We start from the raw sequence: 21,935 nt of genomic DNA, 5'->3' as shown, positions 1-21,935 counted from the left end.
CCCTTTCACCTTATATACCCATCCTCCCAGCCCACTTCACTCTGCAACCATCAGTTTGTTCTCTGTATCTATAAGTATATTTCTGTTTTATTATCTTATTTTAGATTTCACATATAAATGAAATAATTTGACATAACTTACTTCGCTTAGCATAATACCCTATAGTCCATCAATGTAGTTGCAAGTGGCAAGATTTCATTCTTCTTTATGGCTGAGTAATATTCCATTGTGTATGAATGTATATTTGTATATTTTATATATGTATGCATATATACACATAGATATACGAGGTCAGTCCAGAAAAAGTCCAGCCATTGTTACTATAATGAGGATAGTTTGCGCAACATTGTTGTTGTTGGCAGCCAAGGGCAGTGGACTGGAATGCACATGTGTGGCCAATGATGGCTTCACTGTACTAGTCAGTAGGGGTGGTAGATGTCATTGAGTGAGCATGTGTACTGTGTGGCCATTGTATTCAAAATGACTGAGCGAGTAGAGCAACAAATCTGCATCAAATTTTGTGTTAAGCTTGAACATACTTCTATGGAAACTATTTAGATGGTTTCAAATGCCACAGCTATGGACATCTGGTGGATGAAGCTGTTGTGATTTGCAACTTCATCATGACAACACACCCTCTCATACATCACGTCTCTTACAGAGTTTTTTGGTGGATCATCAAATTACCCAGGTGACTCAACCTCCCTACAACCCAGGTTTGGTCCCCTCAGCTTCTGGCTTTTTCCAAAACTAAGATCACCTTTGAAAGGGAAGAGATTTCAGACCATCGATGAGATTCAGGAAAATATGATGGAGAGCCAATGGTGATTGGAAGAACTATGGGAGGTCCCAAGTTGACTACTTTGAAGGGGACTGAGGCAGCATTATCCTGGTTACAAAGTTTCTTGCATCTTGTATCTCCTTCAATAAGTGCCTCTGTTTTTCATATTACATGGCTGGATACGTTCTGGACAGACCTCGTATATTTTACATCTTTTTTACCCATTCATCTGTTGATGGACACCTAGGTCATTTTTAATACCTTGGCTTTTGTAAATAATGTTGCAGTTATCTAGGAGTGTATATATCCTTTTGAATTACTGTTTTTATTTTCTTCCAATAAATACCCATAAGGGGAATTGCTGGGTCACGTTGAGGTACCTCACAACTGTTTTCCACAGTGGCTGCACCAATTTACAGAACCACCAACAGTGCAAGAGGACTCCCTTTTCTAGACATCCTTGCCAACACGTGTTGTTTGCCCTTTATGTTTTTAAGTTAACAAAGATCTCAAAGAGCTTTGCTTTATGTGGGTTATGCCTATTGATATTTATTATAATTAAAACTGAGAAGTTTATAAAATAATTAATTTTTAAAAACAGTAAACTCAATACATGTTAAAATATGCAATGTATTTTTTATAAATAATACAAAATTTCCAAACAAATAATGCGAACAAAAGCATTGTTTTACATTTTTATAAATCTCTTCAAAATCTGGCTTAAAGGAAGATACCCAGAATCATTCTGTTGTGAAATAACACAATTTGTAGCATCTGGAAAATTTTGCTATAAACTTGTAAGGATAAAAGTAAAAAAGACAATATCTTAGTATTATTGTGAACCAATGATTTAGCAAATTGACATAGTTATAAACTATAAAGCATTTCTTGGCTAACAGTGAATTTTATTTTTAACCACCAAGCATATTTTCTCATGAAATTTTCAGCAACTCTTATGATGACTTGAACAAAACTTAACATGGCCTTACAGATAAATGTAGGTATTTAAGAAAATTAGTTTTCTTTGGAAGTTCGCCTTACGTGGTTTGACTTGGGGTAATACATTTTCTCCTGGAAATCTTCTAACTAGATATTGGATTCACAACTAGACTATAGAAATAATATTGATGAATTTATTGAAGATAATTCATAGGGTTTTACTAATGTTTTCTTAATCTTTCATCTTTTTTCTCTCAATTCCTATTTTTTCTCTTTTTAAGAGATTTTGTGTAAATCACCTGGAAAAATAAAAAATGGAAAACATACTAATAGCTGGAGGGAGGTATTTGAATTTAATGAATTAGTAACTTATACTTGTGACCCTTCAAATGGACCAGAAGAATATTCACTTGTGGGAGAGAGCAGGCTTATTTGTTCTGGGCCTGGCAAATGGAGTAGTGACCCTCCTCAGTGTAAAGGTAATGATATTTCCATTTATTTTCTTCATTTGTAAATACTGTGGAAACCCTTTGTAAATAATTTTACCTATAAGTAAACAACCTGTCATATGTGCTTCCTACTTATGTTAAACTGACTTCTAATTTAATTTAATATTTGTCAAGTTGAATCAAAAATAGCTCTAGTTGTAGAATTCCCCACCCCCAACATGTTCTTGGTATTCCAGTTTATACAATGTGAACTATTGTGTATATGTATAAGTTAGGATCTTTTGCTTGGAAGAACCAAAAACACAACACACACTGGCTTAAAATTAAGAATGATTTTTCTTATCTTAAAATATCTCAGAGATATAGCTATAGGTAATGGTGAAGTAAACTTTGTGCACACATATTTAACAATGTTTAAGCACTAGAGAATAAACAAAAGCAGGGAGACACTGAAGGGGATTTGACTCGTGAAGAAAGTGACCACTGAATAACACCAAACTATTTACATGTGCACATGGAACATTCTCTAAGACCATATTCTGGGCAATAAGATTTTTTGACTTAATGGTTAGTTAGAAGTATCTTACATGATTGTCAAATACCAGTCATGCATCACTTGACAACAGGGATATATTCTGAGAAATGTGTCATTCGGTGATTGGAAATTGCAGCACTGTGTGAACACCATGGAATGTACTTATGCAACTCTCGATAGTATAGCCAACAAGGTGTTCCTACAGTAAAAAAAAAAAAAAAATTAGGACACCAAATAGCAAAACTACTTGAAGATAAAGGTAGCCTGTATAGTCCTATATTTATTAAAGAAACAGACTTAAAACTTCCCACAGTGAGAATTGCAGACCCAGATGGCCTACCCAGGGAATTCTACCAAACATTTTAGGAATAAATAATAGCACATGTGAACAAATTTGTCAAGAAGTATAAGAGGAAGGAATACTTCCCAACTCATTTTATGAAGACAGCATTAGCATGATACCAAAACCAGACAATATCATTGCAAGAAAATTACAAACAGTATCCTTAATAAATACAGAATCAAAACTTCTGAAGAAAATATCAACAAATCAAATCCTGCCATATATAACAATAATAATACATCATAATCAATTAAGATTTATCCCATAAATGTAAGACTGGTTCAAATTCAAAAATTAATCAATGTAATTTACAATATCAATAAATTGTAAAGAAGAAAACAATATACAATGATCTTATTAGATGCCACCAAAAAACAGTTAACAGAACTCACCATCTTTTTGCAATAAAACTTCTCAACAAACTAGGAGTAGAAGAGAACTAAATATCTCAACCTGTTAAAAGGCATAAATCTCACAGCTAACATTATTCTTAATGGTAAAAGACTAATTTATTTCCTCCCAAGGTAGGAGCAAGGGAAGAATATTCACTCTCACCACTCTATTCAACATTGTACTAGAGGTCTTACAACAAGGGGAAAAAAGAAATAGGCATACATGTGTATATGAAAGGAAGCAATAAAATAGTCCCTTCACTTATTTTATATGATTGTCTGTGTAAAAACCTCCAAATACCTAAGTTTTAGCAAGATTGCAAACTATAAGATCAACCTATGAAAATCAATTGTATGTCTATATACTAGTAGTAAACCTCTAGAAACTGAAATTTTAAAAATACAGTTTAGAACACCTCCAAAACACAAAATACTTGCATACAAATCTATCAGTATAAGTGAAAAGATTTGAATGCTAAAAACTACTAAGTACTACTAAAGGAAATTTTAAAAGACTTTAATATATGAAGGGATATACATTGGTCATTGACTGGAAGACTCAATATAATCAGGGCATCAATTCTCTGTATTTGATCTATAAATTCAGCACAATCCCAATAAAAATCCCAGCAGAACTTTTAGTAAATTGAGAGAACTGATTCTAAAATTTACATGGAATGACAAAAGAACTAGTATAGTCAAAACAATTTTGAACATAATTGAAGGATGCACTCTACCTGATGTCGAGTTTATAAAAAGCATACTATAAGGTATAGCCATGGTATTGGTAAAAGGATAGCCACATAGAGCAATGTGACAGAATAGTGAGTCCAGAATTAGACCCTTGACAATATGTCCACTTGCTTTTCATCTCAGGTATGTAAACAACTCATTGAAAAAAATGATCTTTTCAAAAATGGTGCGGGCACAATTGCACTTCCACATTGGGGAGAAATAAAAAAGGAACCAGAGCCAATTGTAGTACCATTCTCAAACATTTACCTAAAATGGGCCATAGATTTACATGTAAAATCTAAAACTATAAGACTTTTACAAGAACACTTAGAAAATATTTGTGACCTTGCCAGAGATTTCTTAAATACAACCAATGAAGCACAATTCCTTTAAATATTTTAATAAGTTAGATGTTCCACACTCAAAACCTCTGGTCTGCTAAAGACTGTAAAGAGAATGAAAATAATAAATAGGGAGAAAATATTTGCAAAGCACACACCTGATAATGGACTTTTACCTACAATATATGAAGAACTCTCAAAGCTCAAACAGAAGTAAACAATCCAGTTTTAAAACAGGCAAAAGATTTGAGTATATTCATTTCACCAAACGACATACAAATGACAAAAAAGAAAATGAAAATGAAAATTTGCTCAATATCATTAGTACTTACAAAAATGTAATTAAAAACCAAAAAGAACCCTGGCGGGATGGCCCAGTTGGTTGCAGCATCATCCCATGCACTAAAATGTAGGTTTGCACACCAGTCAAGGCACATACCTAGGCTGTGAGTTCATTCTCCAGTTGGATGCATATGGGAGACAACTGATTAATGTTTCTCACAGCAGTGTTTCCTTCTTTCTCCTCCCTTTCCCTCTAAAATTAATAAACATATTTTCTGGCAAGGATTATAAATACATACATACATACATACATAAATGTTTAAGTGAAAACCAGAAAGAGATGCAGCTCAACACCTTTTTTTAAATATTTTTTTAATTTTTTATATTTTAAGTACATTTTATTGATTATGCTATTACAGTTGTCCCACTTTTCTCTCCCTTTTATCCCCCTCCACCCTGCAACCCCCTCCTATCAGCATTTCCCCCCTCCCCTTAATTCATGTCCATGGGTCATATATATAAGATCTTTGGCTTCTCCATTTCCTATACTATTCTTAACCTCCCCCTGTCTATTTTGTGCCTACCAATTATGCTTCTTAATCCCTGTACCTTTCCCCCCATTTTCTCCCCACCCCCTCCCTCCTGATAACCCTCCATGTGATCTCCATTTCTGTGATTCTCTTCCTGTTCTAGTTGTTTGCTTAGTTTGTTTTTGTTTTTTAGATTCAGTTGTTGATAGTTGTGAGTTTGTTGTCATTTCAGTATTCATAGTTTTGATCTTCTTCTTTTCTTAGATAAGTCCCTTTAATATTTCGTATAATAAGGGCTTGGTGATGATGAACTCCTTTAACTTGACCTTAGCAGGGAAGCACTTTATCTGCCCTTCCATTACAAATGACAGTTTTGCTGGATAGAGTAATCTTGGATGTATATCCTTGCCTTTCATGACTTTTAATACTTCTTCTTGCCAGCCCCTTCTTGCCTGTGAGGTTCCATTTGAGAAATCAGCTCATAGTCTTATGGGAACTCATTTGTAGGTAACTCTCTCCTTCTCTTGCTGCTTTTAAAATTCTCTCCTTATCTTTAATCTTGGGTGATTTAATTATTATGATTCTTGTTGTGTTCCTACTTGGGTCCAATTTCTTTGGGACTCTCTGAGCTTCCTGGACTTCCTGAAGTTTATTTCCTTTGCCAGACTGGGGAAGTTCTCCATCATTATTTTTTCAAATAAATTTTTATTTTTGTGCTCTTCCTCTTCTCCTTCTGGCACCCCTATGATTTGGATGTTGGAATGTTTAAAGTTGTCCCAGATGTTCCTAAGCCTCTGCTCATTTTTTTGAATTCTTGTTTCTTCATTCTGTTCTGGTTGAATGTTTATTTTTTCCTACTGTTTCAAATCATTGATTTGAGTCCCAGTTTCCTTCTCTTCACTGTTGGTTCCCTGTATATTTTTCTTTATTTCAGTTTTCATAGCCTTCACTTTTTCCTCTGTTTTGTATCTATACTCCATCATTTCTGTGAGCACCCTGATTACCAGTGTTTTGAACTCTGCATGTGATAGGTTGGCTCTCTCCCCTTTGCTTCATTCTATTTTTGGAACTTTGATCTGTTCTTTCATTTGGGCCATATTTCTTTGTCTCAGTGCACCTGTTATGTTGTAATGGGCAGAGCCTTCAGTATTGTGGGGGGAGGGGGGAAATCCAGGTCTCTGTTTTGGTGGTGCTGTATGTGGGGGACGAGGTCAGAAAGGGAACAATACTTCTTGCCCCACTCTTGCCCCTCTTTCAGTCACTTCTCCTGCTACCCACAAGCAAATTGGGCCCTCTGGTGCTGATTCTCCAGTGGATGGGTTTGTGTCCATTCTAGGACCCCATGGATCTCTCCAATGAACTTTCCTGTGAGGCTGGGAGTTTAACCCAGCACCATAACCCCCACAGGTTTTTACAGCCAGGGGTTTATAGGCTTTAGTTTCCCATGCTGGAACCCTGATTTGCATGGTCTGTCTCACTACCCAGTTGTTCCTTCCAGCTTATCCTCACACAAATGTGGGACCACCTGTTCCTCCAGCAGCCGCCTTGCCTCGTGTCCTCTCCATCCCAGCTGTCCATCTTGTCCCCTCCTACTGGTCTGGATGAATGTTTCTTCTTTAACTCCTTGATTGTTGGACTTCATACAGTTTGATTTTCTGGCAGTTCTGGTTGTTTTTTGGTTTTTAAATTTATTGCTGTCCTTCATTGGTTGTGTGAGGAAGTAAAGTGTGTCTACCTATGCTTCCATCTTGGCCAGAAGTAGCTCAACACCTTTTAAAATGGCTGACATAAAAACAAAGAGAGAAGCCTAGCAAACAGTATGTACTGCCATGGGTATGAAGCAATTGAAACTTTTATACATTGCTGGTACGTATGCAAAGTGGTATGACCACTTTAGAACCCATTTTTACAATGTCTTACAAAGTTTAAAATGCACTTCATCTTACTAGGCAATCCACGTAAAATTAAAATGTGTTCTCATAAAAGCCTGCATGAGAATATTCATAGTCATCTCAGTTGTAATTATCCAACACTAGAAACTACCCACATTTTCTTCAACTAGTAAATGGATGAACAACTGTGGTACACCCATACAAAGGTATAAATACACAGCAATAAAAAGGAAAGAGCTCATGAATCATGCAACCACAGGAATGACACTCAAAGGTATTTTGCTTAGTGAAATAAGTCATACTCAGAGGGATATGATCCCATTCATGATATTCTGGAAAAGTAACACAATAAAGATTGAAAACAGAGCTGATTGGTGGAGGAACTGAAGGTTGATCACTCAGTGGCATGATGAAGTACTGAGAGATAATGGAACTTTTTGTTTTTATTACAGTAGTAATTACATGATTATTTGTAACTGTCAAAACTAATACAAACTGTGCAAATAAAAGGATGAATTTCACTGGATGTAAATTATAGCCATTAGGTTGAATTAACAGCAGATTGGCACAACAGTGGAAAGATCAGGGAACCTGAAGTCATGACAATGCAAATATAACATGATTTGAGAAGAAAGATTGTAAAGAAAGAAACTTACAGGACTGTGGGAGAGTGGCAAGCACTTAAACATATATGTAATTGGAGCTTCAGAAAGAAAGGATAGAGAACGTGTAGAAAATTATTTTACTAAAAATGGGCCAAAAATTTGAAATTGTGTCTAAAACAACCACACCCTTAGTCTAGGAAACTTAGTAAACCTAGCAGGATAACTCTATTTTTTAATTTATGAAAAACCCACCAAACTAAACATATCATGGCAAAACTGTTGGAAAAAATATGAAAGGAAAAGCAGCTAGTGAAGCAGAGAAGAAATATTACATTACCCCACCCCTTTAAGAAAGAATGATGCTGATTTCTCCTAAGGAACTGTGGAGACTAGAAGATAATATTTGCTCATGTTCTGAAAGGAAAATAAGCATTTAACCTAGAAATCTCAGGGAGAAATCTTCAAAACTGAAGGTGAAATAAAAAACATTTTCAAAAAAATAAATCTAAAAGAATTATCATTACCTGACCTGACTGCATGAATTGCTAAAGGAAGTACTTCAGGCTGAAGGGAAGATACCTGATAGAAATTCAGATCCGTAGATGAGAAGGAAGAGCACTCCTCTGATTTAAATGGCTGTACATTATGGGCTCTTACGTAAATTGCTCAGATTTAATCTCATAAATTATTCTCTTTTACTTGTTGCCCAGCCCGGTATTTTTTTTTTTGTTTTTCCTTTTTCCAAATTCTTCCAAATCCATTACTGGATTCTGAAATCAATCTAGGGGATCATAACGAGCATTTTACTTCTTGAGAAGAAGAGAAGAATGGGAAATACCAGAGTACACGCATACGAAGTCTAAGTATTAATTTTTAACTTTATCTCAGCATCATGTGCTTATGTAATGGTTTACAACCTAAAGTTGATTTTTGGTTTTGCTTTTTTTTAAATTTCTGGGTTGCAGGCCAAAATGTTTGTAAAACATAGTCCTAACTCCACTGGTCTTTCTATTTCTTGAACATCCCAGTTCCTGTATGTTGTTGCTACCTGAGAACTCTTTTTTTTTTTTTTTTTTTTTTGCATCTTTGCATAGCTAGCTTTTCAACTTTTAAATTTCAGCTCAACTATTATCTTTCCACAAGAGTCTTTTCTGCCTTTCTAAAAAGACAGGTTATTGTAATCAGTGTCAGTATGAAATTTTAAAAGTCTCTAGAGGTAAAGAGTATCAAAAGTTGCATATGAATTTACCCAGGATTTGTATCTGGTAGTCTTTTCTCAGAATTGGCAGTAGAAAAAAAATGTATGAAACCAATAAGCTATAGTGACTATTTTTGTTTTAAGTGGAAAAAGTGATCAGATTTCCCTAAATTTGTTTGCCTGAAACTAAAATGCACCAAAAAAGTCTTTTTTAAAATATTAACACCTTCTCTTTCATTCCTTGTCTCTTTCCACTAGAAACTGTTACTTTCCACTGTTTTTTTTTGTTTCCTGGCACTATGTTAAGACAACTTTCTATTAATTCTGGTATTTCTCTGCGTCTTAGTGGTCAAATGTGACTATCCAGTACTCAAACATGGAAGACCAATATCAAAAATTAAAGAAAAATTTTCCTACCTAGATGAGATTTTATTTCAATGCCAGGAAGGCTTCTATCTTAATGGCAGCAACCCGGTATTCTGTGGTGGAAACAATGATTGGGAGCCTGAGATGCCAACGTGTATTAAAGGTACATGTTGTTTTTATTTTCCTTCTTGTTTCTTAAGGTTTTATTTCTTTGACATTAAATATCAATGATGCAGAATATTTGAGAAGAAGCAGTTTTAATAATTAACTCTGTCTTGTATTTATATCTGGGACAGATATATGACATAAAGTTCATATAGGATTTTGCTGTTATGCTTTTGTATGTGTTCATAGGGTTCTTAGTAGTTATGTACATCAAGTAGGTACATAAATTTCTCTTGTTTGGTACTATTCATGTATAAAAATGGTTAGCAACTATTTTTCAGAATAAATTGAATCATGGGAATTTTTACCTAAAAAAGAATAAAAGTAATAATTTATATAAATGAAAATAAAATTATAATTTCTAAGTGATTAATCCTACATTATTATGTTTTTCAATGTCAATTCCTGTCAATACTAAACCTCTTATTTTGAGTCATTCAAGTTTAGTAACATTCACTTTTATAAGAACCCTACTTATATTTTACAAGAATCCTATAAGTTTATGTTATATATACTCATTCATCACTGTTAGTAATAAAAGATGAAAGAACATATTTATGGGCATTTTAGTTTTTATTCTTAGTGATTTAAAACTATTTGCCATAGTCACAGATATAAACAGGTATGTAAACTTGGGCAAGTTGCTTACGTTTCTAATGTATTTACCTACATGTTAAATGATTTAATGCTTTCCTCAATGGGTGAAAATAAAGCTTAAACTTGTTGCATTTAAACCACTTAGCACAATGCCTGGCATATAATAACCTCTTAAAGAAAGCTCAGATATGACTAATAGCATCGCTCCAACTGATATTAGTGAAGTAGAAGGTCTATAGTGTTTCTCTTCTAATATGTATTTTTTGTGTGTCACCAACTTTGCTATTATAATTCATTTTATAAGAGGTCTTTTAACACATTTAACGGTATCATCATGGTCCAGGACTATGTTTCATTTCCCAGACTGCAAATTTATTTCTTTTTATATGGCACAATTCGAACTGGGAAATTTCTGTCTCTAGAACAAGGCTTTTTTACTACCCCCAACCCAATCAACTCTGCCTCAAAAAATTACTCTTTGTGTCTTTACTGGGCATTTCTGTTCAGCAACAGGAACTAAATTTCATGCCAACTGAAAGGCAGGAAAAGTCATTATTTAATGAAATGAAATGGAGGACTTCTTGCATGGGCTGCTCATCAACTGCTCTGCTTAAGACTTGAGAGATTATTTTGATGTGGTGGAAGGAACTTTCTACCTGATTTCAGTGCTGCTATTTCTGTCTTCTTCTTGGTTTCAGCAGAACAAGAGACAAGAGGAATAGTGGGAAGAGCGTTAGCCTGGGCTGACGTCACTTGGGGCCCTAGTTTGGTTCTGCTTACTCATAGAACATCATTTCTGTGGGCTTTAATTTCCCATTGTTTAATGAGGGTGTTTGAACTCAAATCTCAATCATTGTCTTCTAATTTGCTTGTATATTTTCTGTTGTCTTAAATTCTAAAGGTTTAAGGGGAATTATGCATGTCAGTATGGTAACTGGAGCACCTTTTTATAATTCCTGTATACCTGGTCCCTAGTAGCCTCCATGAGTATCTTAGTTGAGTGCTGTGAGGTTTGGGAGCTGGGGGAGAAGAGATGGGTTTTTTAATGGACTGTTATGTAAGATTGCATATGAATTTTATACTTCTTGACCATTCCATGTTTACTCACATGGTCCTAGAGGGTATATGCACTGTGGGATACTGTGTTTGTTGATGTACTCTTTTGAAAGAGTTGACCATGAGAATTCATAAAGGATTTATAAAACACTGATACAGTTTAATATTTAAAAGAAGAGAAGAGGATTGTGAGAAAAAGCTTATCAAGAGGAGAAACGACAGGAATCTTTTTTTAAAATCAAACCTCCTCATGATGTCATTACTGTAATCAATTTTTATTATTAGTTAGAGAAAAACTATACAGAAAGGACCAATAGCAACATATAATGGTGATAACATAGGTCTGATTATGCTAATATAAAACAATGTTCATAAAATACTAAGGAGAAAAGGATACAAATTATTTCGTATGATACTACCTGGATGATATGTTTTAAATATATATGTTTACTCTGAACACTTTATTTTTATGATTTATTAATAGTTAACTTCTAGACCTGGCTGGTGTGGCTCAGTGGATTGAGCACCAGCCTGAGAACCAAGGAGAGGCTGGTTCGATTCCCAGCCAGGGCACATGCCTGCGTTGTGGCCAGGTCCCCAGTAGGGGGCACATGAGATGCCACCACACATTGATGCTCTTCCCACTATTCCTCTTGTCTCTTGTTCTGTCTCTTGTCTCTCCCTCTTTCTCCCTCCCTTCCCTTCTATAAAAATAAAATAAATAAACATTTTTTAAAAAAATAGTTAACTTCTGGAGTCTCCATTATAAAATGTAAAATTGTAGTGAACATTTTTTATATACACAAATAGCCTTCTGCACCTGTGTAAATATATATTTAGGTCATATTCCCAGAAGTAGAAATGCAAAGCTCAGAAAGTATGCACATTTTTAATTTTGAGGAATAATCAATTTTTCTAATAAAAAATCACATTAAATCCATAATTTTTATTGATAAGACTGATGAATGGAATAAAATTATTTTTTTCAGGTTTCAAGCCTACTCATCCAACCAAGCCTCCAGTTTCAAGATATCCAGGTTCAGTAACTCTTTATCCTGCTAATATTATTAAGAACTTTGTAAAATGATGGTGAAAAGTCATGTCTTGTTTTAATTTGCATTCCTTTTCATTACTAATGAAGCTGAACCTTTTTTGTCTACATTTATTTATTCATGTTCTTTGTTCAGTTTCCATTAGGTTCCTAAAATAGTATTTCTGTTGCTTGTGAGAACTCATTATAAATTAAAGACCTTGTAATACATAATGAACATTTTTCCAGGTCTTTTCTGGCCTAAATTTACTAGTTCATTTTTTTTTGGAAGAATGTTATACTATACTATTGGATATAGATTTCTTTTTATAACTTTTGTTACATGTGTAGTATACAAGTGTATTATTATAAGTTTCAAACATTACCAAAAGTATACAGAGTAAAAAATTAGTTCTTCATTTCTTCTGGCACATTGTCTGAGTTAATCAGTGTTGATAATTTAGGTGTCTTTTTATCCATTTCTGATGCATAAGGATACGTCACTATTCTTATTTACGTAGTTATACATATGTTGGCATTTTTCATTTTTCTTAACCAGAAATGGAATTACACTGTTCATATTTTTCTAAAACTCACATTGTACACTTACTCTCAGAATGGGGTTGTAGTTAGATGATAATTTTAATACATACCATATTTTATTTAACTATTCTCCTATCAGTGGTCAGTTAGTATGGAAAAGGTTTACATTAATAGGTAGTTGAATGTTTCAGTCTTTTCCTTAATGTCCGTGAGTGTTGTTTCTTTCTTATAACAGTTTTAAGTCTTCAAATTACATACACGTGAACATTTCAACCATGTGTTCTCATTGCATTCTCTGCATTTCAATCATTGGTATATCTGAAAATTATGCTATATGGAGTGAGATTGGGTTGTTCTCAACTGCAGCCACTCCCATTCAGTAGCTAAGTAGCACCATCTGTGGAATAAATGGTTTTCTCTCCAACTGTTTTAACATGCATTAAATTCAGAAGTGTTCTAGCCTTTCTGATCAACTTTTATTTAATTTTTTTACTATTTCATTCTAATTAAACAATTCAGTGGAGTTAAATACATTCACATTGTTGTGCAATCATCACTACTATCTATCTCCAAAACATTTCATCTTCCCAAAGTGAAACTTTATACCCATTAAATAGTAACTCCCATTCAAACCCTTACTTCCATTCCCAGTAACCTCTATTCCAATTTCTGTCTCTATGAAAATGACATCCTAGGTACTTTATATAAGTTGAATTTTACATTTGTCTTTTCTGTATGGCTTATTTCACATAGCATAATGTTTTCAAGGTTCATCTTAAAGTAGCATGTGTCTGAACTTTATTTCTTTTTATGGCTGAAAATATTTCATTGCTTGTATATGCCATATTTTGTTTATCCATTCATCTGTTAGTAGACTCTTGGGTTGTTTCCACCTTTTGGCTATTCTGAATATTCTTTTCTGAATATTGGCATTCAAGCATCTGTTTGAGTCCCTGTTTTCAATTTTGAGGGTATATGCCTAGGAGTAGAATTGCTAGGCTTTATGGTAATCCTGCGTTTGGTTTTATGGAATGATCATACTGTCTTACACAGCAGCTGTACCATTTTATGTTCCCACCAACGATGCACAAAGGTTTTAATTTCTCTACCTCTTATCCAACACATATTATTCCCTGTTTTTTGATAATAGCCATCTTAATGTATGGTAGGTAAAAGACATGAAGTAATAGTTCATTGTGGTTTTTATTTGCATTTCTCCCTTGATTAGTAAATGTGTAGAGCATCTTTTTTGTGTGCTTATTTGCTATTTTTATATCTTCTTTGGAGAAATGTCATTCAAGTCCTTTGCTCATTTTTGAATCAGGCTGGGATTTTTGTTACTGATTTTTAGGAGTTCAATATGTATTTTGGATATTAGTCCTTCAAATGGATGATTTGCGGATATTTCCTTCCATTCTGTGGGTTGCTTTTTCACTCTATTGACAGTCTTCTTTGATGCACAAAGTTTTTAATTTTGATGAAGTCCAATTTATTTTTTTGTTGTTGTTGCCTGTGCTTTTGGTGTCTTGTCCAAAAAATCATTGCCAGATCCAACATCATGAAGCTTGTCCTCTATTTTTTCTTCTAAGAGTTTAATAGTTTTAGTTTTTGTTTTGTTGTCTTATCACTTTTTAATTAATTTTTGTATATAATACAATGTAAGAGTCAAACTTCATTCTTTTGCTTGTGGATCTCCAGTTTTCCAAGAGGCATTTGTTGAAAAGACTACCCTTTCCCCACTGAATGTTCTTAGAAATACATTGTAGACAATTATTTGACCGTATATGTTAGGCCCTCTATTCTATTCCATTGGTCTGTATTTCTTTATGTCAGTGCCATTCTGTTTTGATTATTGTAGCTTTGTAATCAGTTTTAAAATCAGGAAGTATGAGTCCTCTCAGCTTCACTCGTCTTTTTCAAGATTGCCTTGACTATTCCAAGTACTTTAAGTATCCATATAAATTTTGGGATGGATTGTTTTAATTCCTGCAAGAAGTACCCTCAGGATTTTGATAGGAATTTTTACTTCATTTGTAGGTATGCTTTTGCAGTATTCATATCTTAACAATATTATGTGTTCTGATCCACAAACAAGAATGTCTTTTTTTTATTTATGTCTTCTTTAATTATTTTTACAATATTTTGTTTTCATAAGAGTTGCTTACCTTCTTGGTTATTCCAAAGTATTTTTTTTATATTATAAATGGAATTGTTTCCTTGCCTTCCTTTTTGGATTGTTTATTTTTGTATATATAAATGCAACTGATTTTTGCATGTTGATTTCATAACCTACAATTTTACCAAATTCATTTCTTAGTTCTGTCAGTTTGGTGTGTATGTAATCTTTAGGGTTTCATACATAAAAGATCATATCATCTGTGAAAAGAGATAAATTTATTTTTTTCCATGCCAATTTTGATGCTTTTTATTTCATTTTTTACCTAATTACTGTGACCCAACATCCTATACTATGTTGAATAAAAGAGGCAAATGTGGGCATCCTATCTTGTTCCAGATCTTAAGGTAAAACTTTCAGTATTTCACCATGGACTGTGATGTTTGCTATGGATTTTTATAAATGACCTTCATTATATTAACAAGTATTTCTATTCCAGATCAACTTCTAAATAATTTTTAAACCTCCCTCTTTTTAAAAAAATTTTAGGTAGAATCATGTTGAACACTAATCCAGTTTTGAGGATACAGCAATGATAAATTTGCTTACTGTGCCACACAGTATTGTGACAGGAAATGTCAGTGTGCAGGAAGAAGAATGTTGTTGACAGTCAATATAAATGTTAAATATTTTATGATTCTATCTTTTTTAAAATTCTTTTTAAGTTTTTTTACTGTTCAAATACATTTGACTCTGCCACCGCTTCCCCCTACTCCACCCACCCCCACCTCCCACCCTCAATCCTTCCCCACTTTGGCTTTGTCCGTGGGTCCTTTATACGTGTTCCTTGACTTGACCTTTCCTCATCTTCTCCCTGTTACCCCCCTCCTTCCACCCCTCTCGTTACTGTACTAATATAATTGAAAAGGAAATGTAATTATAAGGAATTTCATACAAATATATAAAACATCAATGTCATAGAAATTATAGATCTTTAAGTTTTATTTAGTCTTTCTTTTCTTTGTTTTTACTTTTTCCATTTTTTTCTAGGCTATCCCAATCCTCTTGAATTACCACCAATTGAGGAGATCGTGGAATTAGGTATTTAGTTATTAATAATTCTTTATTATGAGACCTTAGAGTTCTACATGAATACATTTTGTTCCCAGTTATTTGTAGTTAGAGAAAAAACAAGATGTCACAAATTATTAGTAATAATTGACATTTATAGTTATTTTAGTATTCAAATACAATAACTAATATGATAGTATGTATAGACATATATAAGTAGTTTTCTCCTATCATGTGAATTCTAATTGTCCTATTTACCTTTACTAAATAACCTGGTGTGATAACTACAACACAAAACAGTAAAAAGTGAAGTTCCTTTTAGAAATTTTACAAGGCACATCCCATAACTGGAATCTATTTGAAGTGTTCTATGATCAGAATGATTTGGATGTACTAACAGTCCTGCTCAAAGGAGATTGATACTTCTTTGCTGTAGTTTTTAGATGATATGATCAAAAGTAAAATGCAGTTGCTATCTGGAACCCATACATGCTCAATATCTTTAAAACTACTTTCATTTTTTCCTCAGATCCAGGAGTCATTGCTCTAATTATCTGTACTATACGTAAGTATCTCAAACTTGAATACCACTCAAAATCAAAATATTATTGTGAAGAAGTACAATTTTTTAGTTTCTATAGCTTTTTTTAGCTTGAGATTGAGTTAATCAGTATAGAAAAAAACGCTGACTTTTCCTATGATACACGGCAATATGTTGGTGGTTGTATATTCATTTATATTCTATATGCCCAGTTATTAACAAACCCTAAATAACACTTTTTTTCAAGATGATTAGTCATATGACTTTTCATCACAAATATGCTTTGGGTAATTTTCTAAACAAGGACTCTTCTCTGACTTCCTGTGGACTACTTAAGTGATCCAAGGGAATTGCATTTAAATAATGAAGAGTCCCAATGGAATATATATAAGTGTGTATGTGCTTAAATGAAATAACATTTCTGACCACTGAAATGTAAGCTTGTCTTTTACAAAGCATAATGTTTTCTTAATGTTTACCAACATTAATTTCTTCTGCTACATTTTGAATCTTGAAAATTATTTTCCATGATTACATGTAATTTGTTTTCTGGTTTCTTATAGTTGTTGCCATTGCAATAATTTGCACCTGCTTGTATAAATGTCTTCGCAGAGGGAAGAAAGGGTAAATTAAACATGTTTCTTCTGATTTATTGGTCTTTCTCACTCTTGACATATTTTTGTGTCTCTTTTGTTTGTACCCTGTATTGCGTGTCATCTATTTTTAAAATGTGCAACATTTATGCACCATCTGAATTATAGTTCTTTGCTAAAATTACTTTCAGCTGCTTTTAATATCATTGCAACAAGAGTAATCTTTGCAGAGTTGCTTTAGCTATTGTAACTTTAAGAAAAATTTTCGCAAGTTTTTAGATATAAGTTCTGCAGCAAATCATGGACTATGATGGGCCGTTCCTGACTCTAGGTATGTCCTATTTTCTAAGGTAGACTAGTGGCCAGAATTAAATTTAAATAGTTCACTGTGGAGACTGTGAAGTATATTCGCTGAAATTTTTAGAACGAAAGCTTCTCTGTCTGTAAAACTTAGGAAATTATAAGAAGCTATGTAGGTGTCTTAATCAAGTGCCCAATTTGATTTTTTTTTCATTTAGAGTTTTTATTTATATACATTAATGGGAATTAGAAGCAACACTATTTGATTTCCCTCTTCTGTTCTCTTAATTTACTACATGGTAGTAAACTGATGAGATACTATACTCTGAAGTTACTGAAAGGGCACTTTATCTGCCTTTTTATTTATAAAAATGGAAAAGGTGGGACTTAGGATGGGAAAAAAGTGTTCAAATACATACTTCCTAAGAAGAATGGGGTTTTTAAACATCAAACTTAAATTTTAATGAAATGCTTAACAATTTAATGAAAGACTTCAGTTAAATCCTGGAACATAAACCAAGTTTATGCTTTGAAGTTTCTGAATTTTTTAACTTTTTGTAGCTTTTGAAATACCTTTGAAATCAAACATAATAATTTTAAGTCTTTTGATATTTATGGTTTTACAATGTTTACTTAAATTTAAACACCAGAATGAAAGCCAACGATCTTTTATTTGGCATCAAATAATTACAATTCATGCAACACAAATTCAGGCAGAAACATATATAGTGTTCCAATTACAGTGTGAAAGTGAAGTGGTTTTGTGAGAAAAGAAGAAAGAATTTTATTGACCCTGAAAAGTTGAGATATTCTTAGCTATGTGTGATTAGTTACTGATTCTATCTTCAATACAAAGTCCATAATTATCATCCCTTGTTGTCAGGATCTGCAGCCTTGCTGGCTTTACAAACATTTGTTTACATCACACTATTGCTTTGTCTTAGTCCAAAAGTTGTTATTTCCAGTTCAAACATTCCAAAGGTTCAGGGAGCAAGACACGCAAAGCCATTCTTTAGGAACAGCTGCTCTAGCTCCACTTGAAAATGGCTCCACTTATGTCAACTTTTACAATGATATCTTTTCTTTTTATATTAATCATCTTGTTTTGGCTATGTAATAAAAGTACATTTTTCACTCATAAAAGAGTTCAAACATTTTTTTCTATTATTAGCTATTTTTTAAAATACCCAAACAATATGAACCCAAACAGGCCCACACCAAGACATTATAATTAAAATGCCAAAGGTTAAGACAAAGAGAGAATCTTAAAAACAGCAAGAGAAAAGCAGTCAGTTAACATACAAGGGAGCTCCTCATAAGACTGTCAGCTGATTTCTCAACAGAATTTTTGGTAGCCAGAAGGTATTAAAAAGAAATATCCAAAGTGATAAAAAGCAAGGATCTACAACCAATATTACTCTACCCAGCAAAGATATCATTTAGAATCAAAGGACATTAAAGAGCTTCCCAGACAACAAAAAGCAAAAGGAGTTTATTACCACCAAACCAGTATTAAATGAAATGTTGAAGAGCCCTCTTTAATAAGAAAGAAAAAAATAAAAAATATGAATAATAAAATGAAAATAAATATGTATCTATCAACAACTGAATCTTAAGCAAAACAAAAACAGACTTATAGAAATAGAGAACATTTTGATGTTTGTCAGGTAGGAGGGGTGTTGGAAGGATGGGTGAAAAAGGTGAAAGAATTAGGAAGTACAAATTGGTAGCTACAGAATAGTCACAGGGATATAAAGTACAGCATAGGAAATATGAGGTCTGTCCAGAAAAAGTTCAGCCAATGTTAACATAGCGAGATCAGTTTGCGCAACCTCAATGTAACCTGGCAACCAAGGAGAGTGGACTGGAATGCACATGCATGAATAATGACTACTTTACTGCGCCAGTCAGTGGGGTTGGTAGATGCCGTTGAGTGAGTATGTGTAGTGCATGGCTGTCGCATTCAAAATGATAGCAACTAAAGCAAAAATATGCATCAAATTTTGCATGAAGTTTGAACATTCCTCCATGGAAACTATTCTGATGATTCAGAAGTCTTTCAGGGATGATGCTATGAGTGCAGTACAAATAAAAGTGTGGTACAAATGCTTCAAAGAAGGTCAAGAATCTGTTGAAAGTGATCCACATTCTGGAAGGCCTGTAACAAACAGAACACCTGAGAATGTTGAACGTGTTCGTGCTGCAATCAACAGAGACTGGTGACTGACAGTGTGAGAAGTAGAGGCTGATCTGGGGATTCCAAAAACTACGGTGCCTGAGATTTTGATGCAGGATCTTGGCATGAAACATGTTATGGCAAAATTTGTTCCACAGTTTCTGCTGCCAGAGTAGAAGCAACATCCTGCCACCATTGCTAATGACTTGATTCAAATCGCTACCCGATGAACCAGATTTCCTCAAAGAGATGAATCATGGGTCATCAACTATGATCTGGAAATGGAGGCCCAGTTGTCCCAGTGGAAGTTGCCTGGTTCTCTACACCCGAAGAAGGCACGGCAAAGTCACAGGATGATAAAGGCCATGTTAACTGTGTTTTTTTGTCCGTCACGAGTATGCCCCTCCAGGTCAAACAATAAGGAGTACGACCTCAATGTTTTTCCTCAACTGAGAGATGAAGTATGATGAAAACAGCAACAGCTATGGACAACTGGTGATTGGCAGCTTCATCACAACAGTGTGCCCACTCAAACATCACATCTCTTGCAGAGATTTTTGGCAAAGCATCAAATCACCCAGGTGACTCAGTCCCCCTAGAGCCCATATTTGGTACCCTGTGACTTCTGGTTTTTCCAAAAACTAAAATCATCTTTGAAAGGGAAGAGACATCAGACTGTCGATGACATTCAGGAAAATATGACAGGCCCGCTGATAGCGGTTCCAGCAAAGGATTTTGCACCATGTTTTGAATGGTAAAAGAGATACTGGAAGAACTGTATGAGGTCCCAAGATGCCTACTTTGAAGGGGACTGAGGCATCATTGACCTATGTACAATGTTTCTGGCATCTTGTGTCTTCTTCAGTAAATGTCTCTATTTTTCATATTATGTGGCTGGATAGTTTCTGGGCAGACCTCATATAGTTAATAATATTGTAATTACTATGTATGGTGTCAGATGAGTACAAGATTTATCAGGATGATCACTTAGTAAGTTATATAATGTCTAAACACTAGACTGTACACATGAAACTAGTATAATATTGTGTATCAACTATAATTGAAAACAATTTAGAAAAATAAGTTATAATAATAAAATACCCAGAATGCTTTCATTTTCATCCTAAATCTTATATTTATGGAAGGCATCATATGCATAGTTATATTTCAATCAGCATATTTTAAATTACATATGAACTTCAGTGTGTATAGGAAATACTATCAGCTGGATATGTTTACAAGTCCAAAAGATTTGTGTAGTATGGACAAAAGTGAGTTCTATGGGATATGATGTCATGGTGATCTGGTCATAAATTCCTAACTGGGCAGGTCATGGTAGATAGTCACACGTCACAGAACATAACTTTTTTTAGTAAAAGTTTTATCTTTGTCTTAAGCAAGCCCTGTTCATTGTTTTGGGACATCAGTGTTAACACACCTTTGAAATAAGCACCTTCAAGAGATTACATAATGTCGTTAACTGTCCTGTAATCCAATCCCTACTTTGCCTTTTTCCACCTTCATGTAATCCTTCTTATATTCCCTTCTTAATTTCAAATGCATAAAAGTGACTGCAAAACTATCAGTCTCCAAGGTCTCTAAGATCTTGCTTCCTGGCAATTGTTGTCAGTGTGTTTGAAATAAACTTAGAAAAATTCTCTACAGGCTTGGATGTTTCTTGTGTCAAAAGTAGAAATAAGTTCTTAAAAAAGCAAAAGAAAATTGTTTTCTTCACCTCACTTTCCTTTTTTAAAATATCACTTTACCAAAACACTTAAGTTTAAATAAACTTCTCTCTATCTACTGGTTAATGGGTTTTTTGTTTATAGTTTTTTTCCAAATTGTGGTTCATATACATTTTTATTGTCCAAATATATTTGTCTCCATTTTCCTGCCACCACTTTCCGCTGCCCCATCCACCCCCGCCTCCCACCCTCAATCCTTCCCCACTTTGGCTTAGTCTATGGATACTTTATATGTAAGCTGAACATGCAGTTCAAGATAGGAGCGTCGTGAACTAACCACCTCTCACAACACACCAAATCTATAGCCACACACAGAACAGTTCCCTCTGAAAGAGATCCAAAAACTAGCTGACCAATTTCTACACATTAGGTGAGAGAAAAAAAACACTCCAAATGGGTAGGAGAGCCTGAGACACAATCTTCATGCATACCACCCACGGCATGGCAACCCACAATCAGACTGAATTCATGTCTCTCAACTTCTCCCTGAGGACTGAAGTGTTTGAACTCTACATCTGGCACCCCCTGTTTTAAGTTCTGCACCTGAGAGATGGGCCCCTCGAGTATCTAGCTTTAAAAGCAATGGAGCTTATGTCCATGAGATGCAGAAGGTG

At 34.2% G+C, this 21,935-nt stretch overlaps 1 protein-coding gene across 1 annotated transcript in view; it reads left to right on the top strand.

The window, feature by feature from the left end:
- Positions 1 to 21,935, top strand: part of LOC129062054 (membrane cofactor protein-like) — a 43,347-nt gene that overhangs the window by 8,753 nt on the left and 12,659 nt on the right. Inside the window, exons 5-10 of the mRNA XM_054562826.1 lie at positions 2,002 to 2,199; positions 9,369 to 9,551; positions 12,196 to 12,243; positions 15,946 to 15,996; positions 16,496 to 16,531; positions 17,071 to 17,131. Coding sequence (XP_054418801.1) covers positions 2,002 to 2,199; positions 9,369 to 9,551; positions 12,196 to 12,243; positions 15,946 to 15,996; positions 16,496 to 16,531; positions 17,071 to 17,131 — 577 coding nt within the window. The remainder of the gene's footprint in view (positions 1 to 2,001; positions 2,200 to 9,368; positions 9,552 to 12,195; positions 12,244 to 15,945; positions 15,997 to 16,495; positions 16,532 to 17,070; positions 17,132 to 21,935) is intronic.

Source organism: Pteronotus mesoamericanus, unplaced genomic scaffold (assembly GCF_021234165.1).
Source record: "Pteronotus mesoamericanus isolate MK-2021 breed Mesoamerican mustached bat unplaced genomic scaffold, CSHL_Meso_final scaffold_705, whole genome shotgun sequence".
Classification (NCBI taxonomy): Eukaryota; Metazoa; Chordata; class Mammalia; order Chiroptera; family Mormoopidae; genus Pteronotus; species Pteronotus mesoamericanus.
The sequence above is the reverse complement of the archived record's forward strand: the minus strand, read 5'-3'. Positions and strand labels throughout refer to the sequence as shown.